Consider the following 13,498-nt stretch of genomic DNA (forward strand, 5'->3'; position numbering starts at 1 on the left):
AAGCCCGGGTGATCCTCGTATATTGTCGGTGAATTAATGTCACCCCCATCTGGCACGGAGGGTCAGACTGATTTCCTTAAAGAAAAAAAAACACAAAAAAACTTTCTTTTTTTTTGCCATGAATACTGTGTACGAGACAGGAAAGTTGAGTACCCATTTATGTACGTCAATATTTATACGAAAGAAAATACAATTTTAAAACTGGCAGAATAGATTTTTTTTTCCTTTTTTTTTTTTTCCTTTTTATATTTTTTTTGGTGTAATTTAGGTCAAAAGCCAAAACCTCTGAATCTGAGGACAGAGCTTGAAATGGTGTGTTCCCCGTTCATGTTTTCCCCCCCCTCCTCGTTTTGGTTCAGTTCTGAAGCAGAGTTGGCGAATCTGGTCGTGTACGTGCTGTGAAACGAGACCCGACACCTGGAATCTACGACAAGGGAGACAAGTTGGGTGTTCAGTAGTATCCCCGAAAGCTAATGGGTACTCGAATCTAGAAAAAAAAGCAAAATTATGACATATAAGATGCGTTGACTGAGAGCTAATAAGATGGTGCTGTGTTGAAGGACACATAACATACTAAAGATGTTTTTCCTTCAATTTAAGTTGTATATTAATGTTACTATTGATAGTTTTAACAAAATGCAAACTAAAACAAACTCTTTTGTAAAGAAATATATTAAAAAAGAAAAATAACTGATATTCCAAAGTGATCCTCCCTTTGCTTTCTGTCATTCAAAAAAACCAAAAAGCAATCTTAAGGTCGACAGAGAGCGGGAGAGGTGTTTCGTAAATGCAAACTGTAAAGGACATCCCACGGCTTGACACTTGCACTAGTCCACAATCTTTGCACAAGCTACAGACATTTCAAACGAACACAGACAGCCATTACCACAAAGAGAGGGGCGCTCCGGAAACAGTCAGCTTCTCTCGCGCTCCCATTGGAAACTGTATCTTGTGTGTAAAGCAAGGACTGGACTGCTCCAACCTCAAGACTGGGATTACACACACATACACACACATGCGCGCACACACACACCACAACACACACACACACAGACACGGTGTTGCACTGTCCAAACTAGATACGTTTTTAGGAGATCTGCTTTTTATTCTCTTTTGTTTCATTGTCACTTTGATTATCACTATTGTTATAACTGTACTACTACTTATACGATTTATTATTACTACTCATCACTGTTTTTGATATTATTGATCCATAATGGTTTTAAAACGCCACCTCTGCTCCAAAAGAGTATGGTATTCCTATGAATATTGAACAATTATAGTGGCAGTGTTGTTATGACTTGTTAGATTTTTGATTAAGCTTTTTTTGGTTTTGTTTTTTTCCCTCCTCACTTGTACCTGCCTTTTTTGTGTTTGGTCTCCATATGCTTTCTTTGATATACAGAAAAGAAATAAAATCAAGTTGAACTACATGGATGGAGCTCTTCTTTGGTGCATGGTTCTTATTTTTCTTCCATCATGAGGGATTCTTCAATGTAAATGAATTTAGGTTGCACATTTCACCCTAAAACTCACTCAGTCGTACGCAGTGGACATGGTGAACGCAGGACTGAATCAACACTAGTGAGATTGGAAAATTTCCTCCAGCTGCCCCGAATGTAACCCTGCTTTACATCTGGAAAGCAAGCAGTTGTCACTATATTTACACTCACCGGCCACTTCATTATTTCTCCTGAAATCTCTGTTCTTCCACTGCATCAGCTCTGCTATTCTGCTTTGCCAGATTATGCCAGATTGGATCATTTTGTGGGCCGGTTTCGGGCCACCGGCCTTATGTTTGATACCCCTCCACTGGCATGTACCTTGATATGCTCGATCTAATGTGTCCCGTCTGTTCCACACGGTGAGAGATGTGGCCTGTTCCGGCAGGACCCCCAAAGCTTTGCAACGGAAACATCCAAACCAAACAGCAAATTGTGAAATCTGGACTTGAGCTTATTGTTCTTTTGTAGTTTTGCAACAATACAACTCGAAGTAAAGACTGTTGTTCCCGGTGACCAAAAAAAGGCTGAACCAAAGTAAATGAGATAACAAATGAATGTGGAAAATGTGTGGAGTTTCCATTATTCTGTTTGTGGCGCTCAGTGGACAAAGCTGCTCTGGGACACTCAGTCGGCCAGTTCAGTGACCGCAGCAACTCGTCTTCAATATTCTGATTTGTATTAACCGTTTTCATTTGGAGACGATACCTGATTTGGCTTGGAGGAACCTCTGTATGGAGTTTGCATTATCTCCGAGTACGCACTTTTTTTATTTTTCTATTTTCCTCACATAGTCCTGAAACATTTGCCTGTGGTTTAGTGCTCCACGGTGGTGAGTGCGTAGTTCTCCTTCAGCTGACTGTCCTGGACAAAACCGGCTTTTGGATAAAGAGCATAAAATGTATGGATCTTTTGACCTAACTCATTTTCCAGGACCAAATTTATGTTTCACATTGCCTGTGAAGCACTTTGTTAAATGAGTTTTTACAAGTGGTGTGATATACTGTGCAGCAGCAAAGCCTCTGGCCTGGATCAGAGTTAAATAAACACTCAAGAGTTTCACGTTAGTCTGGTTTGGTTTGAGCTCTCAGAAACAAATCGGTACATGTAAAACAAACTGCTGTCATGATGTATATTCTGTGTCAAAGATCCACAGCTATGTAATACAATGTCAGTGTTTTGGTGTCACTTTGAAGAGCGAAGGATTCACCGTCTGTATATACAGTCAGACTATTGCAGGAATTCCTCCAATTAGCAGTGAGGATACAGAGCTTCCAAAGCCCATCACACCCTGCGTTTGATACTTATCGAGCTCCTTGAACTCTGCTGTGTTCAGACTTCAATCAAATGTTGTACACACAGCCTCACAGTCCTCATTTGGTGTGCACCAGAGCTGTGATGACAATAATAATCTTTCAGAAATAGAGGCGGATTAATGCAGCAATAGGAGTAGGGTTTGTTTAAATCACACCGAATGTGGAGCCACCCCCAGAAACACCTGTCAGTGTGATGAAGCAAAGCTTGTCAACGCTGCGAACTACGCTCATGGATATAAACAGAGAGACATTGAAACTGCTCCAGCAAATGAGAACACCAGAGATCGTACATGAGCGTTTAATTACGCATGGAAAGTTAGAAATTCACCCAGAAAACAGTGGAGGGTTTTTGTTGATACAGAGGAACGGTGAAAGGTCAGCATTCATCTTGACTCAGAAATCTGGGTGTGGTAATTAAGAACTCGGATCTGAAACTGAATTAAGGCCATCACAACATCAGATTACTGCCATCTGAAAAAATATGGCAGAATTAGAATTAAAGGATTTGTGATCAATCAATATTTAGAGACACTTGTTCATGCATTTATTACCAACAAGCTGGATTATTGTAATACTGTGTTTACAGGCCTCAGTAAAATATGTGTAAGAGAAATCCTCACTAACACAATGAGGGGAGAGCACATCCTGCCTGAGCTTCAGTCTCTGCGCTGGCTGCCTGTCGGTCAGGATTTACTACAAAATCTTACTTCTTGTCTATAAAGCTTTCAGTGGTCATAGGCCTAAATACATATCAGATTGTATTACCTTTGTCTCAATAAAGCATTCATTTTTTATAATTGCTTTGTTTGAATGGATTTTCATAATCTTAATCACTTAAGATTCTTAATTGCCTTACCTTGATGTATCTCTTTTATTTCTTTGTGATTCTGTGATTTTCTTTGTGTCTGATTGGGGCTATATAAATAAATTTACCTGAAGTGACTGATGACTGTTATTCTTAAGACTTTTTTTCTAGGAATGTTTTCCTGTCTCTACAAGTAAATGCATCTATGAGCAGAAGAGATAATTTCAGGTGACTAATTTAAACAAAGGTCATTAAAGGTCACACTGGGGGAGAATATTTTTATGGGATTATTAATTTGTTTGAACGATTGGTTTGGCAGTCCGGTTACAAGTGATAAAGATATGATGGACAGCATCGTAATCCAATTAAAGGCACACATGCGATTTGTAGCCGGAATGTCCTGTGTGATTATCCAATGGGATTACTGCAGACACCAAAGGGGCGGGACCTGAGCAAGCCCTCGCCCATAAATTGCGAGTTTTCCGCCCGCAGTGATCATGGCTCCGCCCCTGGCTTCCATTTCTGAATGAAGGGACGCCGCCACTCTCGCGCAGGGTCCTCGCCTTTTTTTATACACACATTTAAGTAAATAAACTAGATTATCTGACGCAAGTTAGCACCACTTCCCGTCGGTAGCGTGAAGCCGCGGTCCCTGTCTATCGCGGTACGCTGTTTGACTAGTGCCTGGAACTGACGCGAGTGTTTTATTCCCCATTTTAACTTACTAAACGGCGTTTTCCGCCCGTTTTTTTTTTCTCCACTCTCACCCCCCTCGTGTGTGAGTAGGGGCCTGCGACGTCGGTTTGGCCACGAGGCGCGTCGGTACAGTCGGATTTGGGCGATGGCGGAGTTCGGTAACGGACTACTACGGAGGAATCCCTACTAGATTCGGACCCCGGACATCCCGAGCTGGAGGACCCGGGAGTCGGCGATGAAGAGCCGGGGTTAGAGGAAGGAGAGGCCCGCGATTGAAGACCCGGTAAGTGAAGGGCATTGTTTAAAGCTCCCGACTGAATCCACGAGGACACGCCGTGACCGAATCGGAGTGAGTTTTTAAGGAAAAGCGTCCTGGCAATTGTTGATTTCTTTCACCCTTTACATATCTCGGGTCCACATGCCGTTTTCGCGTTACTGCTATTATCACCCGCCATTGTGGTTCACGCAGTGCAGTAGAAATGGGTGGCGACATGCGTGGTGTCGGCGGCCATCTTGGCGCAACAGCGACGCCAGTTTCTCTGCGCCAGGGAGCAGCTCGAGGAGGAGGAGGAGGAGGAGGAGGGGGGAGATCCGAGCGGAGATGCAGGAGACTGTTAGGGGCGAGGGGTAGGACAGGCCGCCGCCATTAGCCCGCCGCTGTGCGAGTCCACCTCCCTGAGAAGGCGACCCTGCTGACGGTAAAGGACATTTTTTATTCCCTTGACGGTTGTCATGGCGCTGCTACCGCCGGTCTGTGTACACGCAAATGACGGTGCAGGCAGCGGCAGGCTAACATTAGCTTAATGCGACCTGCAGTTAATTTAACCAGCGGATCGCTCAATTAAAATCACTAATCGGGGATAAAGGCACCTCGAGCCGACTGCTGTTTGCAGAGATTCTGCTATTATCGCCATGTGTCAAGCTAGCGGGGATGTGGCAGCCGTGCACCTGACCATCTTTTGTCGTTTCTAATGGACGACGATCGTGTGATGGACGAAATGTGCACAATCCATCCATCCATTTATCATCCATCCATACATCCATCCATCCATCCTTCACAATATCTTGCACAATTAGTGCATAATCCCAGATGATGTGGGCACATTGAGCGCAGAAGGGGGCTGCGGTATTTGAGGGGCTGGGTTTGCATCCTTTAGCAAAGGAGAAAAGGGAGGGGAAGCTGGCACTGGATATGCGACAAAAATCGGAATCCACTGGATGGATTGTTTCATCCACCCCGCTTTCGATCACAGCTTCCTCTCGTGCATGATGTGGATGTATGCAGATGATGGTGGATCGCCAGTCACATGGTTACCAGGGGTGCTCCCATTAACATGTCGGTGTGCAGTCTTTATTCCCCCGTGGCGAGATTTTAATGTCCGTGTCAGTGCACCCTGTCGTGCATTTGCATTATAGACCTCGTCAGCATCGACAGCAGCCCTGGATGGAGCTGGAGTGACTCCCACTGTGCTGCAGTGCACCACTGTCAGACAGGAGGGTCCGCTCCCATGTGAGGGCACAATCATCCCACTGTTCAACAGCGCAGTGTCTATTTTCCTTATCACTCTCGGTTTTGTGGGCGGACTTCAGATTGCATTGTGTGCCCTGCTTCAGTCGTGTTCAGGAACCCCTGTCCTGAGGCAGCATTTTAATGGTCACACTTGTGTGAATAATTCTGAAATGCAAATTACAAAATGTCCAGTGTCGGGTGCATTAAACGTCATCTTAGAGCTTGAACCATTGCTTTTACAGTGCATGGAAAGACCAGGAAAGACCAGATCAGCATAGCTTATTAACAATGTCTTTTTCTCAGATTTTTAAAAAGATGTCTGGACATTGAGGGGGTTTATTCATGCTGCCTTGATGAGAGAAATCAACCTGAGCTTGTTTATTGATTATTTTATGTTTGGATCAATAATCTCATGGTCTGAGTATATATTTTTGATGGCCTTCAAGAACAGAGCAGATTAGATTACATTAGATTGCAGGGATCAAGTTTACTGAGGATAGAGGACAAAGTATGTCGGAAGACCAACCAGACAGAAGTTTAAATATAAAGCACATTTCTGAAGCCTTTTTTGAGTTGATGTTATGATAGCAGCATCGTTTTTGTCATTTAGATCATTCATTTCCCTCTTTCCAAGTCTACAAAAGTAATAATTGACTTTATAATGCCTTGCCAGGGCAGCATTTTCTTAGCATATTGAAATAATGTTTTGCGTGATTGTGCTCGGTTTCCGGTGTGAGTGAAGTTGTACAAATAATGGACTCTGAGCTCTGATGTCTGCCCTGCAGGAGCTGGAGGCAATCAAAGCCCGGGTGAGAGAAATGGAGGAAGAGGCCGAGAAGCTGAAGGAGCTCCAGAACGAGGTGGAGAAACAGATGAATCTCAGCCCCCCACCAGGTACGTTCATGTTCTGTCTTTATGCCTGCCTAAATACTAAACTGCTGCAGTCACTTTTCTATTAATCAACAATTTGAAAGGTACCTCCAGGTGGGATTATAAGTGGCATCACAGTGGTGAAGATTAATAAAGGAGTTTTAAAAGTGCATTAAATATTCATGTTGAGCAACTGTTGCAGGATTTCAGTTCAGTTACCAAGCCAATAACGGAAATCTCTGAAAACCACAATAGAGCATAAAGCAATGACTGTGAGGAGTTATATACTTGAATAGATTATGATTCTTTATTGATATACATGGTGACATGCCGTGTTTTAGAAACATATACACCTACCATATTCCTCATTTATTCTTGTGATTTATTTCACTAAATTTTTTTTTTTAAAGTTTTCCACTTTTTGCTTCTCTTCACTTCGATTTGCTCTCCTCTGCAGTCGGCCCCGTCATCATGTCCATCGAGGAAAAGATGGAGGCAGATGGCAGATCTATTTATGTCGGAAATGTGAGTAACTGTCTTCATTAGTGCCTGGTGGCCCTGCTATTGTAGCCATGTGTTTTGATTGTTGTAATGTTTTAGAACAAACTGATTTGTCTGTGGTCCATCTTGCCACAAATATTTGACTGGATTCCTGCTTTTGTCCTTTTTAACAGTGTTTAATCAGGAATTTCTTAAAGACATGCCTGATTTGAAAACCGTAACTTTACTTTTGGCTCATTGTGCCAGTGAGAAGTAGTTTCTGTGCTGCTGTAGAGCTGTGAACTGGATGGATGGACGCACGCACGCACGCACACACGCACGCACACACACACACACACACAGATAAGAGATATTATTTAGATGGATTGACACTGACTGGATAAAGCTGAAGCTTTGTGACGCCATCATTTTTCAAGCATTTTATTTGAGTTTAAATACATTTTAAGCCATTTTTATACTGTAGAAAGTAATCAAGCCCTCTTAATATGAAACCTTTTGTGTTCAGGTGGACTACGGTGCCACGGCAGAAGAGCTGGAGGCTCACTTTCATGGCTGCGGTTCAGTAAACAGAGTCACCATCCTATGCGACAAATACACGGGACATCCTAAAGGGTAAGGGCCATCATTTTGCTGTGATGAGTTGGTAAACTCCAAATCCAGGATTGGAGGCCACTGCTATTTTTCTGTAAACAACTGCCAGGTTTATATGAATGATGGAATGTTTTGTTTTCCTGCAGGTTTGCTTATATTGAGTTTGCAGACAAAGAGTCTGTTAGGACAGCCATGGCTTTGGATGAGTCCCTTTTCAGAGGAAGGCAGATAAAGGTGAGATTTGACCCTGTTTTAGATTTTTTTTTTCTAAAAGCAAATACATTTTAATGGATTTCACATGTGAAGTTCTAGATTTGATGAGCAGTATAGGAAAATATAGGCAACGCTGTATTTTAGTGTCTGAATAAAACAAGTTCAGAAAACGGGCTACTCTTTAAACTAAAATGTGAGTAAAAACTTATCAACCCTAAAATCAGTGATTGAATAACAAAATCCTGGTGGGCTACGTGTTTTTGTACTATCCACTGAGCAGGCAAGGCTTTCACAAACGTAAATACCTTTGAGCTGCAGTTCCTCATATTTGAAACAAAGTTTGTGATGGTCTGGAAAGTAAAAAGACCCGTTGTTGTAGTCCTGAGAGACAATGAATGTTGTGTAACTTGTCTGATTGTAGCTCAGGGCCATCAGACACACTCGAGTTCAACCAAATTTCGTCCGGAGTTGGTCGGACCTGTAATACAATAACTTTAAATGTAAGTTGTTCTTTGTTGCGGCACAGAGGATGATGAAAATATCTTTTTTTTTTTCCACAAAGGCTGATAATTACTATAAAAAATGTCTCCAATCTCACTGTTAATCTGATTTTTAATGATGCAAAATGCAGCGAAATGTCCCAAAGTGTTCTCTTATTGCCGTTGCATTGTGGGTGTTTTTACAAAGTCAACCTGACAGCATGACTTTGAGACCAGTTTGATAGCAGTGGGATATCTGGTGTTTATGTCAACATCATCGATATCTCAGCTGTCAGTCTGGTGTATGGTCTGCTACTTCTAAATTGTGGGTTTTTTTTTTTTTTAAGTCATTTTCTTTGAAATTTTCACTAGTTAATTGGTTTGGTGGACAAAGGTTAGAGCCTCTTGTGGGCCCATTTTTTCTCACAGGCCTTATGTTTGACACCCCTGTTGTAGGTGCTTTTGTATTTTTCCCCAATTTTTCTGCTGTAATCTAAATTGTGAACTGCTGCAGGCCTGTCTCGCACCCAGACTCTTGGATTGGGAAGCCACGGTGTTGTGATGGGTGGTTTATTGACTCGCTGGAAAACACACGAGTTTCACGGAGAGACGGTGTTTAGATGAGCCTGTCCAGACATTCCCAGAACAGTCATACCTGTTTGGCATGAAGTGCAGCCTGAGAACCCGAACATCGCAGGCATCCAGATTCCCCTAGATTCTTTACGTTTTTAGATACTATATGCTGTAGAGAGGAGGGTCTTGAACCTATCCTGTCATGTAGAAAAACATTCTTTTCTCCAGATTGGTGACGGTGCTTTGAGTTAAGCTTAAACACGGTGTGGTGGACGTGTGTGAGTACCGGTATCTGCAGAAAGAACATATATTGTGTGGGTTCCCTTATGAACTGTCTCTCTTTGCATCCAGTTTTTATTTTACAGCTTCTTTTTTGCATAGGTTATTATAAAATTGACGGTATGCAAATTCCTGACAGCGCAAGTTCCTGTTTTCCTGTGTTTAAGGCTTTTCTTTTGAAATGTCCACTTTTAAATGTAAATCAGGGGAGTGAAACATAAGCCCCGCTGCCCAATCTGGCCACAAAACCGCCAATCATGCTGTAAACATTTTTGAAAAAACTCATTACGTGTCAGAACAAAACACTGAGATATCGGCGATGCTGCCATTAAAGCTAACAAACTAGCATTAGCCTCGCTGTCGGGGTGAGTTTGAAACGTGTCCGTCGCTCGTCCTCAGGTCGGAGCAAAGAGAACAAACAGACCAGGCATCAGCACCACAGACCGTGGCTTCCCGCGGGCTCGGTTCCGATCACGGGGAGGAAGCTTCACGTCACGTGCACGCTACTACAGCGGCTACACGCCCCCCAGAGGCAGAGGACGGGCCTTCAGGTGAGCCCGCGCCGACACGCCCTCACCTCTGACACCCGGGGAGCACACGGGGTCTGCATGCGCTGCACCTCAACCACCGGGAGGAGGGAGAAGTCGTGCAGTTTGTTGGCCATGACGATGGAAACAATAAAGTAGTTAGTAATCAGTGGAGTGCCGCAGGGCCGATGTAGTTATGTAGATGAATCTTGGTTCCCTCAGCAAATCAACTAGCTGATCTACATAATGATACAAACAAGTGTTTAGAAAATTCAATATAAGACTGTCGGGAGTTACGAGTTAATGTTGCATAACTTTAAGACAAAGCTCTCTGTTCAACACATTACCAGCAGCTGTATGTCTTTTTTTTTTTTTTTTTTTTGTTTTTGCTTGACCTCAGAAACACTAATCTGATAACTCTGCAGCTTCGGCCGTTCAGGTTGAGGTGCTTTGTAAAAGAGCCAAGTACGAACGCGAGGAGGTTTTAAATGTGTACTGCTTTGTCACCTGCTGACAGCGTTACGTTTTCGGTGTTTTTTTTTTTTTGTGGAAATTTCTCGAACCTGTTTGAACCACAGACTGGAAAGTCATTTGACAAATGTAAGAACTTGTATTTAGACTCCTGTGGCACTCTAACTGTGTATTTTGGCTATTAAACCTTAAAGAAGTGATAAGTTGTCCTTGAAACATGAGGGCTCTGTTGTTTTATTAGAGGCAGATTGAATTTGCACACACACACACAACACACATACACATACACACACACACACACACACACACACGACATGTTGGTTGTGGGTTGAGGGCTTCACTGCATGCCACACGTCACATGTGAACTTGCTCCATGCACACCAGTCTGCTGGTCCCGGGCCGTGCATGCTCCTCTGCGTTCACCCGATCCGGGCCTGGGTCAATGCCAATGCAGCAGAAGGTGTTGGTGCAAAGCTGCAGCACCTGCACTGAATGTTACTCATTTGCTCTGGCGCATCGATGGCGTGGAGAATGCAAACTTGCTTTACATAACCGGGAGGTTTGAGCTGGAGTCACCTGTAGCATTTCCTCATGTCAACCACCGCATCGGTTTATTTCCAGAGAAAAGCAAAGAGCCTGGTGTTGATCAGATGTTGTTGCACTGAGATCCTGGCAGCTCGCAGGATCTCAGAAGTTTGATGGGCTTCACTTCAGAGCTCTGCCTGGCCGGGACACTCCGGCTCTGTTGATCAAAATATCTCCTGCTCTGGATGAGAGCTCTCTCTGAGAAACAAATTCCCCCCGGTGGAGCTCTGTCTGTGAAACCATCTTCTTTTATCTGTTGACACTCGAGAAGGAGGTGTGGCGTCAAACACGTCGATCAGCATGCCAGCTCGCTCACACACGCACTCGGGACCGAGAGATTCTGATCCGATAGCGTCTGAAAAGCATCTGGAGCGTCTCGACCTCAGCTCTCGCTCTATCTGTGATGATTAATGAAAAGAAAATGTCATAATCGGCTTTCAGTCTTCTCATTTTTCCCCTTTGCTCTCTACTCAAGTGTTTATGTAAACTGCTACTTTTAGAAATTAAAAAAAAAAAAAAAACCTAGAGAATACTAGCATCTCCATCGGTTCTTTTGTGCAAAAAGTGTCGGAACGCAAAGGTCAGAATCTCTCTAATCAGCCTGTGTGCTCACTCCAGCCACTCCCACACATACCAAGAAACTAGAGCCCTGCCAGTTTGCTCGCTGGGATTTTGGCCTGCATTTCAGGACAAGGCACACAGAAAGTTTTTGGGAGAAGCTGTGAGCGTTTTTTCGACATTAAATCAACGCTACAGAAGTTGGATTTGTTACAGTTTGTTAGACGGAGGCAGAGCCTTGAAGCATTGTGTGTGTGTTTAATGGTAGAAGTTTTGTTGGCTTGATAAGACTCATCGCATGATGTTGAAACGGTGTGTGTGGGGGGGGGGGGGTAACTGACATATTGGCCGTTTGAGAATTTGGACATGTTGCATTCAGCCATTTGTAATCTGGACTTCAATAATGGCGCTCATAATCTCAGACGGCTCCCTGGAGGTGTTGGCAGTAAGTGCGCGGCGCGGCCTCCCATTATCTGACGGCGCTGGTTAATGTGTAACGATCAGAGCTGTTCCACCCGAGCTGGCCCGGGGAGCCGAGGCTACATCAGGAATTCATCAGCTGCTGGAGTTCAGGAGTGAGAACAGAACAGAAACTGTGCCTTGTCTTGTTGTGAGAGGAAAAATATCCATGGTGAACAAAAAAAAAAAAAGTCTTTGCATTGCCTTATTGTGAGCTCGGAAGATTTCCACAGTGCTGGTGGTGTTTTCTCTACTGCAGGACAATATTGCATATTGATCATGTGTTAACAGATTCAACTCTTCTCAGTTAATTGGAAATAACTTCTCAAAATGATCCTGAAACGGATCATTGCATTGCTGCTCTATCTGCATTGTGCAGCATTTAAGCGCTATAGTTCACCCTCCGGCCGCTAGGTGGCAGTGTAACACCTCCATGCTCTGAAGCACCATCAGTCACTGTGGTTTTCTTTCCAAGCTGCTTTATCCAGAATGTGCAGGAACTGTTTTGCTTTTGTTTTTTTCCTGTGTCTATGTTGAGTGTGTGTGCGTGCGTGTGTGTGTGTATGTGTGTCCTTGCATGTAGTTGAATGTCGCACTCACTCATACACGTACACGTGCACACGCCCTCCTACTCAGTTTCCAGCTTCACTTCCAGAAACGAGGGTTCATTCCTGCAGCCTGACCTGAGCTCATCTCGACTACCAGACACTCGGACCTTCGGTCCCAGTGCCACCGCTTTGATTTTTGATTTTTTTTTTTTTTCTCCCCCTCAGTGCTGTGTGTGTGTGGAACAGGAGGTGTGTGTGTTGTGTCCCCCAGACTGTCCGATCTGTCCGTGTGTGTTGGCGTCTCCCGCAGCTGTCATGCTCGGGGGTCTGTGTGTGGTGCTGTTTGTCCTCAAGGTCTTTCCCTACAGTGACCCCCGAGGCGGCTCTCGCTCAGAGAGACACAGAGAGAGAGAGAGAAAGAGGGAGAGACAGTGCCTTTGCCGCCCGCTCACACACACACATACACACACAATCCAACGTTTTTGGAAATTAAACACTTTTGTTTCCCCCCTCTCTTGAAGCTGCTTCCAGCTTCTTTCACCACTGTAACGATCAAAGGCACCAAACCTTTAATGACATGTGAACACTGTTTTTTAATATATTTTTTTCCCCCACTTCCTGTTTATTTCCTCTCTCACACACACTCGCACACACCTATAATCACTACCTCACACCAGGAAATTGGTGTCCGTCTTTCTTAAGCCAAACAGAAAAAAACTCACCCTCTTTTTCTCTCTCTTTTCCAGGGGCCGAGGGCGAACAACATCGTGGTATTCCCCTTACTAAATCCCCACCCTCCCCTCCTTCCTCCCCCCACCCTTTACTATCAACCCTCCCCCCCCCCTCTACCTCTGTCCCCCATTTAAAACAAAAAAAAAAAACAACCCACACACACTCAGTGAAAGAGAAATGTCCTTCCCCAACAATAAAGGAAGAACACCCCCCCTCAGAAGAGAGAGAGAAAAAAAGACAAAAAAAAAAAAAAAAAACTCCTGGACAGAGAGCCTGACTGGCC

General features: G+C 43.9%; 1 protein-coding gene across 1 annotated transcript; it reads left to right on the plus strand.

Annotated features, from left to right (window-relative positions):
- Positions 1–4,449: 4,449 nt before the first annotated feature.
- On the plus strand, positions 4,450–13,498 carry LOC115393964 (polyadenylate-binding protein 2-like). Its single transcript, XM_030099083.1, is given in 9 exon segments — positions 4,450–4,488; positions 4,491–4,586; positions 4,588–4,602; positions 6,615–6,723; positions 7,157–7,224; positions 7,706–7,812; positions 7,938–8,025; positions 9,735–9,886; positions 13,230–13,498. Coding segments are annotated over 9 exon segments (699 nt in total). The 5' UTR covers positions 4,450–4,464; the 3' UTR covers positions 13,270–13,498.

Source organism: Salarias fasciatus, chromosome 9 (assembly GCF_902148845.1).
Source record: "Salarias fasciatus chromosome 9, fSalaFa1.1, whole genome shotgun sequence".
Taxonomy (NCBI): domain Eukaryota; kingdom Metazoa; phylum Chordata; class Actinopteri; order Blenniiformes; family Blenniidae; genus Salarias; species Salarias fasciatus.